The sequence below is a fragment of the Sceloporus occidentalis genome, unplaced genomic scaffold (genome assembly GCF_023333645.1).
Source record: "Sceloporus occidentalis isolate IW3139 unplaced genomic scaffold, rSceOcc1.0.p SCAF_6, whole genome shotgun sequence".
NCBI lineage: Eukaryota > Metazoa > Chordata > Lepidosauria > Squamata > Phrynosomatidae > Sceloporus > Sceloporus occidentalis.
The window spans coordinates 39,611,345-39,634,134 of record NW_028316986.1 but is presented as its reverse complement, the minus strand read 5'-3'; the positions used below and the strand labels follow the sequence as shown (position 1 = coordinate 39,634,134).

The following is a 22,790-nucleotide window of genomic DNA, read 5'->3' as shown; positions in this document are numbered from 1 at the left end:
TCAGAGTCGACTTGAAGGTACAGGGGGCCTCCACATTTGTCACTTTTACTTTAGTGGATTTGATCATTTACGGATTTGATTCATATGTTCTCTCTAGGAATCTCTAGGTCCTCCAGCACAACTCTTGCCCGGAGTTGATCATAGAGTTGCCCTGGAGGATCTACAAATTCCTCATGAAATTCCTCTCTATTCATAGTTCTTTGTGGGTTTTTCAGGCGATGTGGCCATGTTCTGGAAGATACATACACACACCACTCTCTTCCATGCCAGCATTCTCTGAAGATGCCAGCCACAGATGCTGGCGAAACATCAGGAATGAACTATTCTAGAATATGGCCACATAGCCTGAAAAACCCACAAAAACTATAGATGAAGCCTTCAATTTCCTACTTCTCTAGGCATTTTTTGGTCCTCCAGCATGATTCGTTTGTCATCTTCTGGCAAATGTTGACCATAGTGGAGGATTCGGAGCTTCCAAGCGAGGTGTTCATTCAGGTAAAAAGAACAGTGGTTCTTTGAGTTTTTTCCACATTAAGGGGGTCCTGCACCCATAATCCCAGAGAATGTGGACGGACCACTGTACATAACAGCAACAGTTGGGAGGAGCAAAGAGCTCAGATTTTTATTGCTGTTTCTCTCTTGCTTTTCTCTTAGCTCAGAGGTGGGCAAAGTGCCACCTGCAGGCTGCATACCATTTTTGTGCCCCCTCCTCCTCTACCCACCTTAACTGGACCCACCCTGCTATGCCTAGTCCTAAAAACAGGCCTTAGCCAATTTCACCAACCATTTATTTACAATCTGTTTCTCTCCTCTTCCTCCAGTGCAGTATCTCTTGGCCAGATTATACAAAGTAACACGTTTGGGTTTGGCAAAGGCTCGGGTGTGTGGCTGCAGGTGGCAAGGTCCTTCACATTGTGAGTGGCAAAGAAGGGGGGTTTTGGCAGACGATGTTTTAGAAGGAGGAACATGGGGAAAAGCTGTTCTTCCACAGCAACCGAGGCTAGATCGCTGGCTTCTTAATGCATAGTTTTTGCATGGATCAGGCTTTCCCCTTAGTGTGGCAGGCCTTAGAGTTTGATACCCTTATCCAGGGTAGGTACCTCTGATTCCTCCTCTGCCCACCCCCAGCAGAGGCGAGTCCCCCACTTTAAGTGTGACCTCTCAACCCACACCTGAAAGCCAACTTCATAGACTCCTAGAGCTGGAACAGACACCCCCAGGGCCATCCAATCCAACCCCCTGCCATGCAGGAATACACAAATGTCAGCCTGCCATGCAGGAATACAGAAACCCTTCTTCCCCATCCACCTGCAGTTTAGGGATCAGGGCTTCCCAGTCCCCAAGGAAGACAAGCAAGGAGGCAGTCACGGAGAGTCTCGTAGGCCAAAAGAGGGCTCAGGGCACCTGCTGGGGTCCAGGCCTGGGAGAGCCGGAGGGGGCTCGGGGTGAAGGGGAGTTTCTGGTCCAGGAGGGTCCCGCTGCAGAAGCAACTCCTGGCTATGCCGCTGCAGGGACTGCTCCGCGTTGGCACCAGCCTCCGTCCCTTCCGCGTCACTGCAGGGCTCCAGCTCCAAGGAGTCAGACTCACTGCTTTCGGACTCAGAGCGGCTGGGACTGGGCTCGGGCTCGGTGCGGGGCAGAGCACCCCCTGCCGCCTTCTCGGGGGACTCCTTCTCTTTGTCCTTCTGCGCCTGGGCTTCCTTGGAGTGCCGCCACTTCATGCGCCGGTTCTGGAACCAGACTTTGACCTGCAGGAGAAGCACACAGGCTGAGAGCCAGAGCAAGAGCAAGAACATTTCTATACCGCTTGTCTGGGCTCTTAAGCACTCCCTAAGCGGTTTACAATGTAGAATTCAAAGACATAGCCGTGTTAGTCTGTAGAATCAGTACATAGAGAGATCCCCCTAAGGGGGAACCCATCATGGGGTTTTCTTGGCAATTTTTCTTCAGAGGAGGTTTGACATGGCCTTCCTCTGAGGCTGAGAGGGTGTGACTTGCCCAAGGTCATCCAATGGGTTTACATGGCCGATCCGGAATCTGAACCATGGGCTCCAGAGTCACAGTCCAGCACTCCATCCACTACACAACACTGCCTCCTTTTAATAATTCACGCTAGTTTTTAAAATGAAGCATTCTAGTCTTTGTGATCACCAGAGAAGGGGAAGCTAATGAAAATCGCAAGTTTTAAATCCTAAGGCATATTATGCAATAATGGCTGGTGTTTTGGATGTTGTTGGACTGTGACTCTGGAGACCAGGGTTCGATTTCCAGCTTGGCCTTCGTGTTACATTGGACAAGTCACACTCTCTCAGCCTCAGGGGAAAGTCATGGCAAAGCTCCTCTGATCAAATCTTGCCAAGAAAACCCCAGGATAGCGGGGTCGCCATAAATAGGAATCGACTTGAAGGCACACAACAAAAACAACAATCATGCCATACTTACTTCAGATTTTCTGACACTAGAGGAATGGTTTAAAATGCCATCATTTCTTAGTATAGAAAAAAAAATCTTAGGCTGCAGTTCTATGCAGATTTACTTGGGAGTAAGTCTTGTAGAATGCAATGGATCTTATGTCTAAATAGACATGCCTAGGTTGCTTTGTGCAAATCCCAGCTTGGCCATGTAAAGCCATTGGGTGACCCTGGGCAAGTCACACTCTCTCAGCCTCAGAGGATGGCAATGGCAAACCCTCTCTCAAGAGACTTGCCAAGAAAACCCCAGGATAGGTTCGCCTTAGGGTTGCCATAAGTCGGAAAGGACTTGAAAGCAAACAACAACAACAAGGTATAATCAGTGTACAATATATCAAGGGAGCAATTGTAAGTTGAATCCATCTGATACACACTTCATATGTTGGGTGTATATATGGGTAGGTACATAGGTATATGTGTAGGTTCCTAAATACCCTAAAGGTACCAGGTCCTGTCTGATCTTGAAAACTAAACAGGGTCAGGCCTGGTTAGTACTTGGATGGGAGGCTTCCAGGATGTATTTCAGAGGAAGGAACTGGCAAAACCACCTCTGAGTATACCTTTCTGAAGAAAACCTTATGAAATTATTGGAGTGGCCACAAGTTCACAGGCAACTTGAAGACACTGTACACAAATGTGTATATATGTATACCTATATGCATACTTGTGTATATATCTAGCATCTCTGTGCACTATCCTAGGTCTACCCATTTGCCCAGACCTCCTGTTCCAACTAATAGACTCATAGGTTTCAAACACACTGCAGAAATAATCCGGTTTGAGACCGCTTTAACTACCCTGGCTCAGTGCTAGGGAATCCTGGGAATGGTAGTTTATTGTGGCACCAGAACTCTCTGACACAGAAGGCTAAATGTCTCCAAATTCCCTAGCATTGAAACAGGGCTGTTAAAGCGGTCTCAAATTGGATTATTTCTGCAGCGTGTTTTGGACCATGCTTCCATTTCTCTTCCAATATTCACTGCCATGTCTGCACACCTTCAAAGGCCTTAATCCTTGAGTTGGCCAGGTCTAGAAATGAAATGTTCAAATAAATGAGGATTTGCATTCCTAGGGGAGGAGGGGGGGGACTGGAACAAATCCGCACTCGATCATCCAAAACCTATTTTCAGTTTGTTTTTTGTTTTTTTGTTTTAAAAAGAGTTTAAAAACCCCGTTAAAAGCTAAGATGGCAAATATTTATCAAGGAGAAAGACAGATGGATCTGGTCCTCTTTTCGACCGGTTTAGAAGGAGGCTCAATTCTTGATCAAAATCTACGGAAAGCTTCCTCAATTGCATGGAAATATTTCGTATTTGTTTCCTAAGTGGAAGTATTCTCTAATACTCAGCCTAAGAAGAAAGCGAAATCAAAGCGCCTCTGATGCTGCATCCGCACTGGAGAAATAATCCAGTTTGACACCGCTTTAACGGCCGTGGCTCCATGCTATGGAATTCTGGGATTTGTAAATTTGTTGCGAGATCCGTGGAATCCTCTCCCCAAAAGCAAAGAAATAACAGCCGGATCGAAGTCTATTCTGACAAAGGAGCATAAAACCCCCCAAGGCTCTGAGATCGGCCATCTAGAAGGCTAACAGATTTAGGTAAATCAATCTAAAAGACCATCCACTTCACAAAAATGCCTAAGGAACCGGGGATATATTTCCCGGCTCTCTTTCCAAACAAAAAACCAACTTCGGAAAGCTATCTTTGCATCAGGGTGACCAGGGGGGTCCTCCTTTACCCGGACATGCCCTCCATGCTAACCTTTTGTCCAGGAGGAATCTCAACATGTCCTCCATTTTGATGCAGAAGCAGGAACTTGCTTCCACATGAGAGTTGTTAGCTTTTGTTTCGCGGGGTTCTACATTATTTTTACTTTACTGGCTACACTTTGCGGGCCTTGTCCTCCTTTGCAGCGAGGACATCTGGTCGCCCTGGGTTTTCTGAGTTCCTCGGGAGGATTTCTTTCTTTCTTTCTTTTTTAATAATCTGGCCCTGGAAGAAGACTAAAGCTTCTAGAGGATGTGTTTGTGAGAGGGTTTTCTATGCCTTCAACTTTGGGCGACCCTAACACAGGGTTTTCTTGGTAACTTTACTTCAGAGCGGGTTCGGTCTTGGCCATCCTCTGAGGCTGAGAGAGTGTGACCTGCCCAAGGCCTGATGATATGGGGCTGCCATCCTGACCTGTAGTACCCCTTGACGGCAGGATTCGCACTCTGTACGCCAGCCAAAGACGGGATCGAGGCAACATTTGGAAGTTTCAAGCCAGATTGCTTTCCATGGGAAAGATGAAGGCGGCACTCCTCTATCCCTTTACTTATGAATAAGCCCAGCCAGGGGGTGGGTCATGCCCCAAGTGTGGGATTATTATTAGTAGTAGTAGTAGTAGTAGTCTGTGGGGTTCTGTGATTGTATAATATAGGATAGGTGAAAGTGTAGGCTCAAGTATACACACACATACACACACACACTTGAGCCTACACTTTTCCCATACACACACACACACACACATAGGACAGACAGCCTTTGGAGTCTGTATACACTGACCACGGTCCAATACAAAACTTTACACCTTCCATATCCAATGAAACCTATTTTAACGGGGAAGTAAATTCCTTAAAAAGAAGTAGTGATTTATTTGAGTGTTGGACTAGGACCAGGGTTCAAATCCCAGCTGAGCCATGAAACCCACTCAGCCTTGGGCAAGTCACGCTTTCTCAGCCTCAGAGGAAGGCCATGGCAAACCTCCTCTGAATAAACCTGCCAAGAAAAGCCCGTGATAGCTTTGCCTTGGGGGGGGGGGCATAAATGGGAAACGACTTGAAGGCACACAACAACTACTACAATAAACATCACTATGTTCAATAGGACATATGCGAAGGTAAACAGATGAAATTGGTAGATATAAGTATACTCCCCATCCTGCTAAATTTAATCAGGAGTACCTTATTCCTCTATTGGCTGCAGGCATTTTTATTCAGATGTAAGCTTCTTCTGAACATTAACTTCAGCTGGGTCCAGTGGCCCTCTCTTATATGTTCAGGTATTCACAAAATCACATATACATAGGACTGAGTTGTCTATCAGGGTGTAGCTATAGTGGGGGGGAGTACAAAATGAAAGCATTGCCCCCCAAATAAAAATCCTAACCCCCCTCCCAATAAATTTTATTTCAGCCCCACTTCTAAAGCCTCAGCCCAGCAGTTAGAAATAGGGTTTAGGCTGCAAGGAAAAGGGCCAGGAAAGGTCACCAAGGGAATGCAAGCCCAGCAATTGCAAGATTGTTGGTGTTGGTGTTGGTGATGGTGGTGGTGGTGTGCCTTCAAGTCCTTTCCGACCTATGGCCACCCTAAGGTGAATTTATTATTATTATTATTATTATTATTATTATTATTATTATTTTTCAGTGGGTTTTCTTGGCAAGATTTGTTTGGAGGAGCTTTTGAAGCTGGTCTCAAAACCCTGATCTCATACAGCATACCCCTTGGAGCAAAGAAAAGACACGTTTTGATCAGGAAAGGGCTCTCTTTTCTTTCTTTTTTCAATGGGATTTCAGGCCAAGCTGAGATCTGATCCTATTTTCCTTTCCTGGTTAAATACAAAAAGTACTGGGAGTGAAGATTTTTCCCTTTCTCACTGTTCTGCAATGCAAGAAATTTGGGAAATGAAGGATATATATATATATATATATATATATATATATTGGAGGAGGGTCAGGTTTCTCTTTTGGAAGGGCAATGCCCCAGCTCCCCTGTTGCCTATATAGGCTGAAGAAATATTATACTACTCTCAAATAGACATGGAAGAGAAGGGGAAATAAACTGGGAAGGATAGCCCTTATAATAGTTATCTTAAGATGAGTAAAAATAGTCCTTGCTGGGGCTCTGTTGTAATTTGGAGTGACTCTATGAGGTCTCCAAATATCTTTCTGCAAAATACCTTTCTGCAAAGGGGCTCACTTAGACACAGTGGCCCAATCCACACTGCAGAAATTATCCAGTCTGAGACCGCTTTAACTTCCCTGGCTCAATGCTAGGGAATCCTGGGAAGTGTGGTTTTGTGAGACATTTAGCCTTCTGTCAGAGAACTCCAGTGTCACAATAAACTACGTTTTCCAGGATACCCTCGCACTGATCCAGGGCAGTTAAAGCAATGTCAAACTGGATTATTTCTGCAGTGTGGACTGGCCCACAGAGGGAAAAAAGTGTATAACCCATTTTCTGTGAATGTATGCAATCCCATACAATGTCACCCTTGGAGAAAAAGAAATGCATGCTTTAATGAAGAAGAGAGTTTTCAATGGGATTCCAGGCCAAGATGAGACCTGATCCTGTCTTGGTTTAGGGACAACATTAAAGAGATTTAGAAAAATTGGAGGAACATCACAGAAGCTGGATTTCTCCGCAATTTCTCCCTTTTAAGATTTACTGGGGGAGAAAAGCTGGGGCCTTTCCCTGCCTGCCTGAAAATCTGGGATGCTTCTCAGGTTTCACAACCATAAAGGAGAATTAAATGTAGAACATTTGAAGAAAAACGTAGGACATCACCAAATAAAAGCTAAAAACACTCCTAGAAAGACAAAAAAAAGCCATGCTTCTTAGTCTTGCTCAAAACGGAGGGCACTTTGGACATTCCTCTTGGACAAATGTCAGGAAAGGGCATGGAAAATAAAATGTAGGACTTTACAAGACCCAATGGCAATCCATGCTTCTCAGTCCTGCTCAAACTTGGAGGACACTTTTGGACATTCCTGCTGGGCCCAAGGCTGAAATGGAGGACGGGTCCTGGAAGAGGAGGACTCATGGGTCACCCTGTCCCGACCAAGGGACGAGGGCAGAAGAGAGTAAAACAAACCCTCCCAAGTCCTATTTCCCGAGCCCTTCCACCTCCATCTCTTCCATCTTTGTGTTTCTTCCTCCTCCCTGGACTTCAGGCCCCCAATTCTAATCTCTCCTGCCTTTGCTGGCGTTTTCCCCTTCGCAGCCAAAATAAACAGCCCGGGTGTAAGGGACATAAATCTTCCCCTGAATTTAGGGACCCTTCTCCCTCTCCCTCTCCGTCCTCTCAGTACATCGACGTGGATTTACTGCATTACTCAGCCCCAAGTAATGTGGAAATTCCTCCTTGCTTTACAAGCTGGAGAGAGGGCGAGGAGAGGAAAAAGACCGCAAGAGAGAAAAAACATTCTCCTCTCTTCCTCCTTCGCCTAAATAGCCTAAAAGCACCAAATCTTGTCTGAGCTTGGAAGCTAAGCAGGGCCGGCCCTGGTTAGTACTTGGATGGGAGACTGAGTGCCAGTTTAGCCTGCAATTCAGAGGGTGAAAAGCAGTTTCCTTACCTAATGTCCAAAACACACTTCTCAAACGCTTAGGACTGCCCTGGCTCAGTGCTAGGGAATCCTGGGAGCTATAATTTATTGCTTATCATTTTTATTTATTATTATTATTTATATTGTGGCACTCACTAAATGTCTCACAAATGTCTACTGTTCCCGGGATGTCCCTAGCATTGAACCAAGGCAGATAAAGCGGTCTCGCACAGGATTATTTCTGCAGGGTGTTTTGGACCCAAGCAAACCCCTAAGAAATTCATTTTGGTCCAATGTTCGGCCACAACCAGATTACCATTCAATACTTAGTTGGGGAATAGATATGGTTAGCATGGATGAAACTTGATGCATAGGACATGCTGACCTGACAAAATAATATTTGAATGGCTGGAAACAGAGATTATGAGAATGTGATTGCGAATGGCATGGAACAAATTCATGCTCAATTAATGTGAATCAATGGGGGAATTGGCAAATTTGACACCAGTGTGAACGTATTGATTCCATGCGGCTACTCACGTTGGGATGCACAATAACATTCAGGCCCTTAGCCTGCTCTCCCAGCCACAAACACACTGCCCTATGTATATGTTGTTGTTGTTGTTGTGTGCTTTCAAGTCCTTTCCAACTTATGGCAACCCTATCATGGGGTTTTCTAGGCATTTTATTCAAGGAGGGGTTGCTATAGCCATCCTCTGAGGTTGAGAAAGTGTGACTTGCCCAAGGTCATCCAGTGGGTTCACAAAGCTGAGCCAGAATATTTACTTGGCAGCATATTTACTTGGCAGTAAACATTACTGAATGTGATAAGGCTTACAATTGAATAGGTATGCATCACAGTGCAGCCTTTTGCTTGGGGTCAGGAACCTGTCCTTTTGCTTACTTAAATCAGAAAGAAAGAAAAAGAAAGATGTCAAGCTATGAAGAATAGGATGCTTCATTAAAAAAAAATCAATAGCCAAATCCGGCCCCCTCTTTGACTACAGATCCCATCATCTTGGATGGGAAGGCGAAGGGAGTTCAATTATTGTGTGCCAAGTCCACTTATGGCCAGGCTAAGAAGGAGGTTTGCCATGGCCTTCTCCTGATGAAAATATTCCTCTAAATAAGAACCTATGGGACTGAATTGGGCTTCACGAAGTTTAATCAGCTTTATTTTGGAGTACAAGTTTGGATCAATGCTTGTCTGAGCAGACTAGGGACCATTGTCTTAGTTGGCCTGTAGTCCAGGGATATATAGGCTTAACTACCATTTCTTTTCCTTTTTTAAGTGTCTCAGCTTGAGTGTTGGGGGATCACCTCTGAGTATCCCTTGCCTCAGAAAACCCGATGAAATTCATGAGGACACCATAAGGATTCGAGGTAGATACACACAATGGTGTCAGTAATGACACACACTACAACTCTAGCATAGGGTTTTGAGTCCTGAGATTACAATTCTAGGAGATCAGGGTTAAAATCTGTGCTCTGTCATGGAAACCCACTCTCTCAGCCTTAGAGGAAGGCCATGGTGAACCTTCTCTGAATAAAGCTCGCTAGGAAACACAATGACAGGGTGTGTGGCCTAATGGTCTGAGTGTTGGACCAGGACTCTGAAGACCAAGATTCAGTTCCCAGCTCCACCAAATTGGCAGCGTGAGCTTTACTTCAGCCTACTTCCTCAGATCTTTCCTAGACTTCAGCCTACTTCCTCAGATCTTTCCTAGACTTCAGCCTACTTCCTCAGATCTTTCCTAGACTTCAGCCTACTTCCTCAGATCTTTCCTAGACTTCAGCCTACTTCCTCAGATCTTTCCTAGATTTCAGCCTACTTCCTCAGATTTGAAGTCTAGGAAAGCTCATGCTGCCAATTTCTTTCTTCCAGTTAGTCTCAAAGGTGTTCCAAGATCTCTGTACCCATGATATGGCCTTAGAGCCGCCATAAAGTCAGAAATGACTTGTAGCCACACAACAAAAAAACCAGAGTCACTTTGAAGGCATATAACAAGAAAGTGGTGGCATTAAAAAAAGGAGAAAGGGAAATAATAATATATTAGGCACTTGTTATCCGCTGGGGTTTGGTTCCAAGATCCCCCGTGGATACCAAAATTTGTGGATGCTCAAGTCCCATTAAATATAATGGCATAGCAAAATGGGGTCCTTTATATAAAATGGGAAATCAAAGTTTGCTATTTGGAATTTATAATACATACATATATATATATATATATATATATATTCAAGACGTTGGTGTTTGAATCCGTGGATTAAAAAAAACAGTGGATAAGGAGGGCCGATTTACCAAAATCCGTGGATGCTCAAGTCCCATTAAATATAATGTCACAATAAGATGCTGCCTCAAGAGGGGAAAATCTCTGGTTGGAAGTGTGGATCCGGATTCTGGATAAAAGGGAAAGGGGGATCTGGGTGTCTAAAAGGCTTACTTGTGCATCGGTGAGTCCTAGCATGGCGGCGAGCTGTTTTCTGTCCGGTTTGGTGACATATTTCTGGATTTCAAAGCGTTTCTCCAGCCCTTTCCTTTGGAGGTTGGAAAAAACGGCCCGGGACCAAGAGCGTTTCCGTTTGTAGGTTTGAGGCAACGTGTCTTTGGTGAGCACCGCATAGGGCCCTAAAGGGAAAGAAAGGAAAGGGATTTAAGGTCTCTATGGGGAGAAACACAAAAGGCAGAGTTTTTAGGAGCTGGACTCTTTAGGCTGCATCCACAGTGGAGAAATAACCCGGTTTGGCACTGCTTTAACTCTTTTCTGGCTCAAGACTATGAAATTCTGGGAGTCGGAGTTTGTTGTGGGAGCTCTGGGCCCCACAACAAACTCCCAGAATTCCATAGCCTTGAGCCAGGGCAGTTAAACCGGTGCTAAACCGGGTTATTTCTCCAGTGTGGATGCAGCCTTAATTTATTTTGTCTTCCTAAACATTTTTTCTACAACTCTTCCGGAAGATGCGGCTTTTTGAAATATCCGACTGCATCCACATTGCAGAAATAATCCGGTTCGGCACCGCTTTAAACTACCACTGCTCAGTACTACAGTTCCCCAGAATCCCATATCGTTGAGCCAAAACCCTTATTCCCATGTAAAGGCATACCAAAAGAATGCGACAGAGCCAACTCCGGCCCCGTCTTTGAGGTGATGGACTACAGATCCCATCATCTGGGAAGGCGATGGGAGTTGTAGTCCGACACATCCTGGGGTTGCATGAAACCCCGCGAGTGGCAGGGATGGGAGTACCACAATCCGTGCTCCAACTACTACGCCACGCTGCCTCCTTTTAATCATTCACACTATTGATTTCTGTTTTAAACGAAGGATCCTAGTCTTCGTATGCATCGGAGAAAGGAAAGCGAATGGCAGTCACAATTTTTAAACTCCTATTGTGTGGTAAGGGTTGTTGTACCCCATCCCTGCCGCGGCTCTGCTCCAAAACACACTGCAAAAATAATCCACTTCGAGGCCGCTTTAATTGCCCTAACTCCTGGAAATTGTAGCTTATTGTCGCCTCAGAGCTCTCTGACAGAGAAGGCTAAATGTCTCACAAAACGAAAATTCCCACGACTCCCTAGCATTGAGTCAGGGCAGTTAAGACAGTTAACAACAACAACAACAACAACAACAACAAGTTATAGCGGTCTCAAAATGGATGATTTCTGCAGTGCGTTTTGGTCATCCCCAACGTTGAAGGTCCATCACTGCCCTGGCTCAGTGCTAAGGAATCCTGGGAATTGCAGTTTGCTGCGGCCCAAGAGCTCTCTAATAGAGAAGGCTAAACGTCTCACAAAACGACAGTTCCCACAGGACTCCTTAGTATTAAAGCGGTCTCCAAGTGGATTATTTCTGCAGTGCGTTTTGGTCATCCCCGAAGTTCAAGGTCCAAAGCATATTGCGGAAACCATCCCGCCTGAGATAGCTGGAAGTGTCTTGCTAGGGAATCCTGGGAATTGTCGTTTGCTGTGGCCTCAGAGCTCTCTGACAGAAAAGACTAAAGGTCTCGCAAATCTATGACTCTCATGACTAAGCCTTGAGCCAAGGCAGTTGAAGCGGTCTCAGAACGGGATGCTTTCTCTGCAGTGTTTTGGAGCTGTGTTTGAAAGAAAGAGAGTGAAGGGAGAAAGGGGGGCAGAAATAGGGGGGCTGTGTACCTGGAAAAGTGTCCTGAAACTGGTGCTGCACCGAATTCCTTGGGGGTCCGTTTAAGGGCCCCAGGACCCCGGAGGTCTCGTTAAGGGGCTCTAGAGAGGCGAAGAACTGGCCGGCCGGAGGCTGTAAGGCGGGGGGCAGGTGGACCCCACTGGGGCGGCTGGTGCTTAGTAAGGAGGTCAGATCTGCAGGCGACAGGAACAAGGTTACTACCAGATTCGCACCCAAGCCACCGACAGCCCGACACCCCCCTCTAGACCGGTTGTTGTTGTCTGCCTCCAAAAGTCAGGCTTGCCTTAGGGCCCACCTTAAGGCGATCCTATCTTAGGGTTTTCTTGGCAGGTTTCTTCCAAGAGTGTCCCTTGCCATCCTCTGAGGCTGAGAGAGTATGACTACTTGCCCAGGGTCACCCAGTGGGCTTCTATGCCCCAGCGAGGAATCTGCACTCCAGAGTCGCAGTCCGACACTCAAGCCACTAACAGGCTGGATAGGCTTTACGATGTTAGAAAATGATATCCTCCCCATCATCACATCTTTACTAAGGACCGAAACAACATGCAGCCATCTGACTAATATCTCCAATTGTTATTTTTTTCTATTCCTTCTCCTGTTCGGTTTATAACATCTTGCTTGATGAAGAAGAAGCCCGTGGAGCTTCGAAAGCTTGCGACAAGTATAATTGTGCATTTCGGTTGGCCAAGAAAAGGCATCACGGATGGATTTGTAAAAAGTACAGTGATTATTATTATTAGCAGCAGTAGTAGTATATTTATTTATATCCCACCCTTCTCCCAAGACTGGGACTCAGGGCGGCTTAAGACATTAAAAAAAAATACAATTAAAAACATACAGAAGTACATTAAAATAGAATTGAATTACTACAATTGTTAAAACTAGGGTCCCAAACACACTGCAGAAATCATCACTTTGAGACGGCTTTAACTGTCCTGGCTCAACGCTAGGGAATTCTGGGGACTGTCGCTTTGTGAGGCATTTAGGGACAAAGGTGTAAAGTGCACTGGTGCCTCAGTACAGTTCCCAGCATTTCCTAGCGTCGAGCCAGGACAGTTAAAGCGGTCTCAAGATGGATTATTTCTGCAGTGTGTTTTGGACACAGGGTTCGAATCCCGGCTTGGCCTTGTAAACCCTTTGGGTGACCGTAGGCAAGTCACACTTCCCCAGCCTCAGAAGCTGGATTAATAGTCCAACACTCAAACCACTGCACCAGCTGGCTCTCAGCTATAGGAGAAGGCAAGATGAGTGTGTGCCCCCCCCAATAAAGAATTTTGTCCCCATAAAATGTCCCCAGGATCGTAGTACCTCAATAGCATGTCCTAGGATTCTGGAGACCTGGGTTCGAATTCCCGTTCGGCCATAGAAACTCAGAGGTAGGCAAGGGCACAAATTGTAGCAAGAAACACCCTAAGTCGGAAACTAGAAGGCACACAACAACAACAAAACAACCACAAAATAACTTTAAAGTTCAGCTGGGCCTTTAGGAATAGAGTTTATCCAAAGGAAGGGAGCAAGAGGAGAAAAGGAGGAAACGATTTTAGGGCCTTGGGGTGGAAGTCACCAACTAACCTTTGTTTAGGAATAGAGCAAAACGAGTGTATTTACAACCAACCGCTTCGTGGAAAAACGGAATAAATGACACTTGAATAATAGCGGCTAAGAATATGGATGGAAACTAGAATAAGAACATGCACTTGGATACGCAGTCATATAATGGAAATATGTATCTCTACTTAGCAAATTAATAAATAAGTCTAAAAGTTGACATTGGCGCCCTGTAAGTCCTATTCCAGAGCAAAGGAGAAAAGAAGTTTTAACTAAATTCCGGCGCTAACCGCTAATTTAAATTAGATTTTAACTAAATGCCGCAAGGAAGAATTGCGTGTGATAACCAGAAATAAGTGGATGCCTTCATAAAGCTGCTAAGCCTTGAAGTGGCAAGAGCCTCGGGGCTGTTAGGGTTGTAAATGATGAAATTAAAAAGTGGATTGATTTAATATGTGTATATATTGTCCTTTTAAATTGTAGGCATGTCCTTTTCAATCGGTGTGTGTTTTAATTGTTGTGTTTTCACTGATGCGGTGCGTCTCTTTTGACTTGATCCGTGGGGAGAGGCGGATAAGAAATAACAACAACAACAACAACAATAATAATAATAATATTGCCGGATCCTGGATGTTCTTAACGCTCAAGAGTCCTCTCATGTTAAAATTTACCCCAGTTTATGTCCAAAGGGAGGAACCACCTAATCTACTTGGTAGGAATTTCAGCCAAATGGGATTTTGGGCCAAGGACATAGGTTTTACTAAATAAAAAAATATCTCCATATGTTGTTGTTGCTATTATTATTATTATTATTATCCATCCTTTTTGGAGAGAGGCGACCGCCAGCCACCCTCAGCATTCAATGCAGGATGCATTCTTTCAGAGAAATGAAACTCTAGGGTTGTGGGTTTCTCCTCTAATTCAAGGGGATAGTTAACACCGATTGCAGTGGCTCCTTGGTTTGAACCACTAGGCAAAGCTGCAGCCACACTGCAGTAATAATCCGGTTTGACACCACTTTAACAGCCGTGACTGAATGTCATGGAATTCTGGGAGTTGTAGTTTTGTGAGACATTTAGCCCTCTCTATCGAAGAGCTCTGGTGCCACAATAAACTACATTTCTCAGACTTCCATATCCTTGAGCCACGGCAGTTCAAGTAGTGCCAAACCGGATTGTTTCTGCAGTGCGGATGCAGCGATGGCATGGATGCGCCCTCGAGGGCAGTTTTTTGGCTTCTCCGTCTCACCACCCATAAGATAAATTCAAGGAGTGTGATCCTACATATTGTTTTATTTCGAGAGAAGGGCCTCTGGGGTCAAAAGGACTTATCCTTGTGTCTGGGGACTGTTTAAAAATCCTGCCATCTCAGCCAAGGACTTAGTTGCTCTACTTGCAAAAAAGATTTAAAAAGTGGCATACTTAAAAAATCCTGCCATCTGAACCAAGGATTTAGTAGCTTTGCTTACAAAAAGGATAAGAAAAGTGGCATGCTTTAAAAATCCTGCCATCTGAACCAAAGATTTAGTAGCTCTACTTGCAAAAAGGATGAGGAAAGTGGCTTCTTTTTTTTAAAATCATGCCATCCGACCCCCCTCTGAAGAAACCTGCCAAGAAAACCCTGCGATAGGTTCACCTTAGGGTCGCCCTGGGACGGAAACGACTTGAAGGCAAACAACAATAACAACAACAACGAAGGGCCTGCTAGCTTGATTTTTCTTTCTGAAACGTGAAGCAATCTGGTTGCACAACGATCACTTCTTTCAGTTGAGCAACGTCAGAAAGCAGAAAGACCAAAAGCATCTGAGGAAGGAGACTGAAAGCTCAGGCTGCCAACTTCTTTCTTGAGTTAGTCTCAAAGGGGCTACAAGATCTCTCTACACACTGCTCCTACAGACTAACACGGCTATGGCTTTGAATTCCAACAGAAGGAACACAGCTTCGGTTCCCTTCCAAAAAGCCGTTCTGCCTTTAGTGGAGAAGACTCTGAATAAACGGAAGCTTTCGACTCCTGGGTTGCAAAACTGAAGCCCCAAGGAAAGGATCAAGGGCAATCTATCCAAATTGCTCCCCCTTTTCCTTATCAATATACAGTATTACTCCTTCTTTCCCACCCACTCACCCGCCCTATTCTTGTAATCCGGATTTGCCATTTCAAAAGAAGAGGAACCGAAACGGTACGGATCGTCCGGGTTTGTCGCATTATGGGAGTTGCATCTCTCTCTCTCTAGCCACTTGGACAGAAGGGTGGATAGATAGATAGATAGATAGATAGATAGATAGATAGATAGATAGATAGGATATAGCCCGGTTTGGCACCGTTTGAACCCTTCGCCTGGCTCTTTGCTATGGAATTCTGGGAGTTGGAGTTTATTGTGGGCCCAGAGCGGAGCCAGGCGAAGGGTTCAAGCGGTGCCAAACCGGGCTATATCTCCAATGTGGATGCAGCCTTGGCTATTATTCCAAGCTGCTGAGCGGTTGAAATCAGACTTAAAGGGGCTGGGAAGGTCTGTCCAAACTCAAATTCGAGCCCAAATCCAAAGGCCCCTTCTCAGTACCTCTCAGAGTGTTGCTCTCCTTGAGTTTCGGGTCAAACTCGGCCGACAAGATGCGATCAATCCCGAATTTCAAGTCTTTGCTGGAGGGCGCCGCCGGAGCCGATCCAGGCTGGGTCTGGAGGTGGCTGGGGTTCCTGCCGGGGCCTGGCTGCGGATAAGGAGCCGAGAGAGGCGAAGAGGAGGAGGAGGAGGAGGAGGTGGAGAGCCGGGCCGGGAAGGCGAGGCCAGCCGCCTCGGGGGCCACCATCGGCGTGGGACGGAGCGGCGAGGCGGCGGCGTGGAAGTGGGCCTGGGCCTGGACGGCTCCCAGGTGGGCGGCCAGACTGGCCGAAGGGGAGCCCGGCAGCCCCTCCAGCCCCGGCCCTTCGCCCACAGCGGCGTGGAGGAGGTCGGCGATGCAGAAGGAGGGCTTCTTCAGGCCCGAGGGCTCCAAGGGGAAGCAGCCTGGCCCCGGGGCCCCCGGAGCGCAATAGGCCGCTGACCAGAGGCTGAAGTTGGAGGCGTAGAAGGGAGCCAGGCCCGCCGTGTACATCCTCAGGGCCCCGGAGTCAGGGAGACCCCGGCCTCGCAGCAGGGCCCGCAGCCCCCACCTCCCTCCCTGACTCCCTCCTTTCTTTCCTTCTCTTCCCCTCTGTCCTTCCTTCCTTTCTCCTTTCCTTCTTTCTTTCTCCCCTTCTTTCTCTCCTTCCTTCTTTCTTTCTTTCTCTTTCTTTCTTCCCTCCCTCCCTTCTTCTAATAGTATTTATTTATTTATTTTTCTTGACCTATTTCACAGATTTATATTCTGCTTTTCTCCCACAATGGGATTCAAAACGGGTTACGATAATTCTTCCTTCCTTCTTAATTCTTCCTTCCTTCTTTCTTTACTCCTTTTTTCTTCCCTCCCTCCCCTCGTTCCTTCCTACCGTCTTTCTCTTTTTTCCTTCCTTCCTTCTTTCTTTCCTCCCTCCCGTCCTTCTTTCCCACTTTCTCTTTCTTTATTTATTTATTTCTCTCCTTCTTCTCTCCCTCCTTTCTTTCTTTCTTTCTTTCTTTCCTTCCTTCTTTCCTTCTATCTTTCTCTCTTTCCTCCCTTCCCTCTCGCTCTCCTTGTTTCCTTTCCTTCTCTCCTTCCTTCTTCCCTTCCCTTCAGGCAGAGCTCCGGATCTCCTTCCCCTCCAGGCGGCCAAGGCCGGGCCTCTCAGTCCCGGGCTGCCTCTGGGCTCAGCGTCGCTGGAGGAGGCGGCGAAGAAAACAGGCCTGGCAGCGCTGGGGAAGGCCGTCGTCGGTCCCAACAGGAGCCCCAGCCCCCAAGCCCTGTCCAGGCCCCGGAGGAAGGGGGGGTTGCAGATGGCCTCGCCCGCCCCCGGCCCAGCCCCAGGCCAAGGACCCTCCCAAAGGCTTCTCCCCTTCCTCTGCCGGCGCGGCGAAAAGAGCCCAAACTTCTTCCCAGCGTGGATTGGGCGAAGAGGCGCCCAATCAGAGCGGAGGGGCGTGGCTAGTGAAATGAGGAGGGAGGGAAGGGAGAGGAAAGCCACGCCCCCCGGAGGATGCCCAATTTCTCCTTTCCCTTCTCCTTCCCAGGCTCTATATCCGCATTGAAAAAATTACCCAGACTGACACCACTTTATCCCTCATGGCTCAATGCTATGGCATTCTGGGAACTGTAGTTTGCTGAGACACCAGAGCTCACTGACAGAGAAGGTTAAATGGTCTCACAGAAACTACAGATCCCAGCACTCCATAGCAGTGAGCCAAGGCAGTCTAAAGTGGTGTCAAACTGGATTATTTCTGCAGTGTGTTTTCGACCTCAAAGCAGGATCGCAAGCAATATAGTAAAACAGCGGATCGTATGGGAGAAAGGTGAAGCGTTAAAACTCAAAGGTTTGCTGAACACGATGCAAAAGTGTCCCCATTCATAAGGCTGGGGGAGATCTGACGCCTTCTTCTGTCTTGAATCCCTTCTAGAAGAAAATTAGACTTGTGTTTTACTTGATTCGGATCAAGGACAAGGGATTAAACAAGTCCATACGCCTCCGACGACATATACAGGTTTATTGGGATTGGGCTCGATCGGATTATTTACCAAAGAGGGATGCCCTCAGGTTATAGCAGAAAAATGCAATGCATTGAGGTCACGATCCGTCCAAAGTTACATTCCACAGAGTTCAATGGAAGAGGATTAATCAGCGCTTTTACAAATAATCTCATTGCATTTAGCGGATCTTTAAAGCGCCGTCCCTTTCTAACTGCATTTTGTTCTTCTTTCACTAAGACTGTCATCAGTTACACAATGCCACTGGATACTGGCATTAATTCCAGGGAGGATGAAATACTCTCCTCTTCATCGAAATGATGGATCTTAAACATACTAGAAAGAATGCTTCATTAATACGGAAACTATGCAGTTTCGTGGTAAAAATAGTAAGGTCTTTTTTCCCCCCAAATTCGAAAACAAAATGATCACTTTGAAGTCCGAGGCTCCAAATGTAGAGAAAAGGGTTATGATAACGTTGGAAATATACAGAGAAATTAGGCTGTAGAAAGTTGGTTTGCAGCCTTGTTGGACACATATAATATACAAGAATGATATATAATTGATGATGATGATGTAGTTGTAGTAGTAGTAGTAGTAGTAGTATCATTTTTGCGAATACAATGTCCATCCTAAGCAGGCTATTTAGAAGAAGCTCTTCCTAAATTCGGCAAGATTTATCCTTAAGGATCAGACGGAGATGAACGAGAAACATTTACATTTCTGCATTTATGATGCAAGATTTACTATCCGGCTTGTAGGAACTCAAAAGTAAAGCAATTACCAGCAGACGTCAAGTTGTTGTTGTTCCATTAATTAAATAGGAAAGAGTCACACGTCTGACTGACGTTCAAAGTGTTTAAACGACAGGCGTCATGCGTTGTTGTTGTTGTTGTTGTTCCATGTATTTAATAGGAAAGAGCCGCATGTCCAATTGACATCTATGGGATTCAAACGGCGCCTTGTAGGTGTTTTTAATTCTATTTATATGATAGGAAGGAGCTACGTGGCTACAACTGTCATGTCTTTTTAAGTTATTTCGGATTTATGGTGACCCTATCTCTGAGTTTTCTCGGCAACACTTGTTCAGAAACGAAAGGTTTGCCATCTCCTTCCTCGAAGGCTGAGAGAGTGTGACTTGTCCAATGGGTTACAATGGCCAAGCAGGAATTCAAACCCTGGGGTGCATCTTTTACAATGTGGAAAGGATGTAGTTTCATGTTCCTTTCAGTACTGTAGCTCCATCCTATGGGATCCTGGGATTTATAGTTTGTCGAGGTCTTTAGCTTTCTCTGCCAAAGAGTGCCGGTGCCTCACAAAACTACAAAACCCCAGGATTTTGTAAGATGGAGTAGTGGCAGTTAAAAAGGTGTCGGACTGCATTATTTCTACCGAACCGCTACACCCCGCTGCTTGTCCATTGCCTTCAATGGCAGAAGTCACACGACTAGACAGTGCGGCGTAGTGGTTTGAGTGCTGGGCTACGATTCTGGAGACCAGGGTGCAAATCCCTATTTGGCCATGAAAACTCACTAGGTGACTTTGGGCAAGTCACACTCTCTCAGCCTCAGAGGAAGTCCACGGCAAACCTCCTCTGAAAAAGGACTGCCAAGAAAACTCTGTGGGAGGGCCACTCTCCGTAGCTATTCCAGAGCCTTGAGCCGTGGCAGTTAAAGTGGTCTCAGACTGCATTATTTCTGCAGTGCGGATGCCAGCCAAGCCAGTTTGAAAAATGCATTTGCAAAGAAATATAAGAGCTCATGCTCCTCCTTCTGCAAATTATAAAAGGGGAGGATTGAATAAATACCATTCCTTTATAGAAGCCCAGTTGAAATGAAGCAAGAGATTCTTGGAGGAATCCTAAACATAAACATAAATTCTAGGAAGCGTTGCTCCCGCATCCAGGCTCTAGCTGCATTTCCTTGGAAATAAATATCCCTTGGTCTGAGGTCCAGAACACACTACAGAAATAATCCAGTTTGAGTCCGCTTTAACTGGCCCTGGCTCAATGCTAGGAAATTCAGAGAACTGTAGTTTTGTGAGCCATTTATCCTTCTCTGTCAGAGAGAGCTCTGGAGCCACAATAAACTACGTTTTCCCAGGATTCCCTAGCATTGAGCCAGGGCAGCTAAAGTGGTTTGAAACTGGATTATTTCTGCAGTGTGTTTTGAACACAGTCCCTCAATCCTTCTCCATGATGGTCGCAGGAAGATTTGCTATTGAGTTCAATGGGATGGAAGATACCAATGTATTAAAATGATGAAGTTGTAGGAGGCTGGAGGCGTTTCAAAGAGGAGAAACAACCCTGAATCATTTCGATGAACGAGATAAAGGAGGCAGAGACTGAACCAAATAACTCGGGATTTCTTAGCATCTGAGGAAATCATTGCCCGATTTATTTTCATTTCATTTTATTTTAGAGCAAAAGCAAAATATAGTACCAGAATGGTCTTGGTGTTTATTCCTCCTCGTTCAAGAGAACTCGCTTCCCAATATGCCTTTTTAAAAGCATAAACTGATGCTAAACTGCTAGAATTATGATTAAAAATGAAAAATTACTTCCAAATAAAAGGGTTCGGGTCGGGATATAAGGTCACTGTTTACAACTATAGGGAAGAATTGTTTCAAGCCCAGTGTTTCTGTGTCATAGAATCACAGAATCATAGAATCATAGACTTAAAAGTATTGGTTCCAAACACACTGCAGAAATAATCCCGTTTGAGACCGCTTTCATTGCCCCTGGCTCAGTGCTGGGGGATCCTGGGAATTGTAGTTTGTTATGTCCCTGACAGAGGAGGCTAAATGCCTCACAGAACTGCAGCTCCCAGAATTTTATGGCATTGAGCCAGGGCCGTGAAAGCGGTCTCAAACTGGATTGTTTCTGCAGTGCGGCTGCAGCCATCGTTTTGTCTGTAAGGAGCAAAAGCCACGGGGGATACTAAGTTCCCTCTGGGGTTTAAAAAGAAACAGCAGTTTAAAAAGTTATGTTTGTTTTATTTTATTTCGACACTCAGATTCTAGTCTCTGGTGCAAAACTCCGGCGGGAGGCCTCTCTCATGTCCTCGCAGCCCTTGTTTCAAACCTCCCCCCAAAATAGGTTTCTTTCTTTGAGACTTTTTCAAAGGTCTGCAAACTACTTTGTATGTATTGGAAAACGAGGAGAGGCTGGGAGCCTGTACTGAATGAAAGGAAAAGAAAGATGCAAAAAGGGGGGAGAAGAAGGGAAGAAATGCCCCACCAGCTTTTAAATTGTCTGAGGATATCTAAAAATAACCTATATAGGAAACACTCTCCTCACTTAGGTTACAATGAAGACTTTGACCTAAGGCTGAGCCTTATGGAACTGGAAGGGAATGTTGCAAAGGGTCTTCCCCAGTGGCAACCAGATGTGTCTGTTACCTTTTCCAAGAGACCCACAACCAGACCATAGATCTTTTCTCTCTCCAGGGAAAAATCAAAAACCTTCGCAGAGCATGGAAAAGTTCCTCTGTTGGAGTAGTGAAGGCCGGGGCTTTCTTGGGAATGGTGCTCCAACCAAGGGACTTTCCATGCTTTGCAAAAGAAACCTGCCTGCAGAGTAAAAGAACCCTCTTCAGCATCGGGAAAAAGAAGTGCCTCGCTTTCCTTTTCTCTGTTATATAATGTATTTTAATTATATATTAACACACGCACACGCTTGCAAAAGCAAACGTGTCTCTGTCAAAATATCATTTTTATATATTGCCTATATATATAGGCAATTGTGTCTTATGCTACTGGAAGTGCCTTGTTTTCTTGACCTTTTATGGGATTGCCAGACTTTTCTGGGCAATTTTTATAAAAGGCACTGATGTTTTATTTAGCTCTTCTTATTACGTTTACCTGCACACTCCAATAATAATAATAATAACAACCAATTGAATAAATGAATGGGAGCGATGAAGATTGCCTGGCAGGAGTAATGCGCATCCTCCAGAGAAAGGAAGAGAGAACACAAGAAAATCTGATTTTTCAGGAGTGTTTTGTGGGCATCCTGAAAGGTGTGACTGTACACTATAGAAAACAGTGTCGTGTCCTGCAATAGGGTTCATGGCTGCTTAAGTGGGGTTCCATAAGGGAAGCCAATCTTTGTTGTGGTTGTGTGCCTTCAAGTTGGTTCTGATTTATGGCAACGCTAAGGCGAACCTATCATAAGGTTTCTACGCCAGATTTGTTCAGAAGGGGTTTGCCATTGCCATCCTCTGAGGCTGAGAGAGTGTGTTTTGCCCAAAGTCACCCAGTGGTTTTTGGTGGGATCTATAGCAACTTTACACGTTGAGACCTTTTAGGAATATAAATGCATGTCTATAGTAGTTTTATTGCTTCCTAACAACCCTTCCTCATGCCCTGCTTACTAAGAGCACACCTTACCATTGGTCCCTTGAGAGAGTCTCTCTCCTTCTCTCTTTCTTCTTGTCTGGCTGAAGGAAACTTTCTTAAGAAGGATGTAGTCAACTTTTTCTACCTCATTCTCTCTGCAACATGAAGTCAGCCCTGTGCCTTCTTCATACACATGATTTTTGTAAGTAAACTTGCTTTATTTCACTCTAACGAGAGACCTGTTTTAATTGGGGCTGGGAGATAAAGTGGACCTAGTTTTTCCTGCTCACCTGTATTCTGCTGTGTTTCCTTTGCTGGTGAGGTTAAGCGATCTCTCCTATTTCCTGAGTTTTCTAAGGAATCTCAAGAAAGAAAATTCTAAGTTTTCC

General features: G+C 45.4%; 1 protein-coding gene across 2 annotated transcripts; it reads right to left on the bottom strand.

Moving 5' to 3' along the window:
• Positions 1 to 771: 771 nt before the first annotated feature.
• On the bottom strand, positions 772 to 17,432 carry HLX (H2.0 like homeobox). 2 transcript variants are annotated; one of them, XM_089529370.1, is made up of 4 exons: positions 16,050 to 17,432; positions 11,935 to 12,117; positions 10,223 to 10,407; positions 772 to 1,748 (listed from the first exon to the last, which is right to left on the bottom strand). In XM_089529370.1, exons 1-4 carry the CDS (start codon positions 16,579 to 16,581, stop codon positions 1,365 to 1,367), a joined length of 1,284 nt encoding a protein of 427 aa, XP_089385496.1. In that variant the 5' UTR covers positions 16,582 to 17,432; the 3' UTR covers positions 772 to 1,364. The 2 variants fall into 2 exon arrangements, with proteins under 2 accessions (XP_089385496.1, XP_089385497.1); XM_089529371.1 differs by lacking the exon at positions 11,935 to 12,117.
• Positions 17,433 to 22,790: the final 5,358 nt, after the last annotated feature.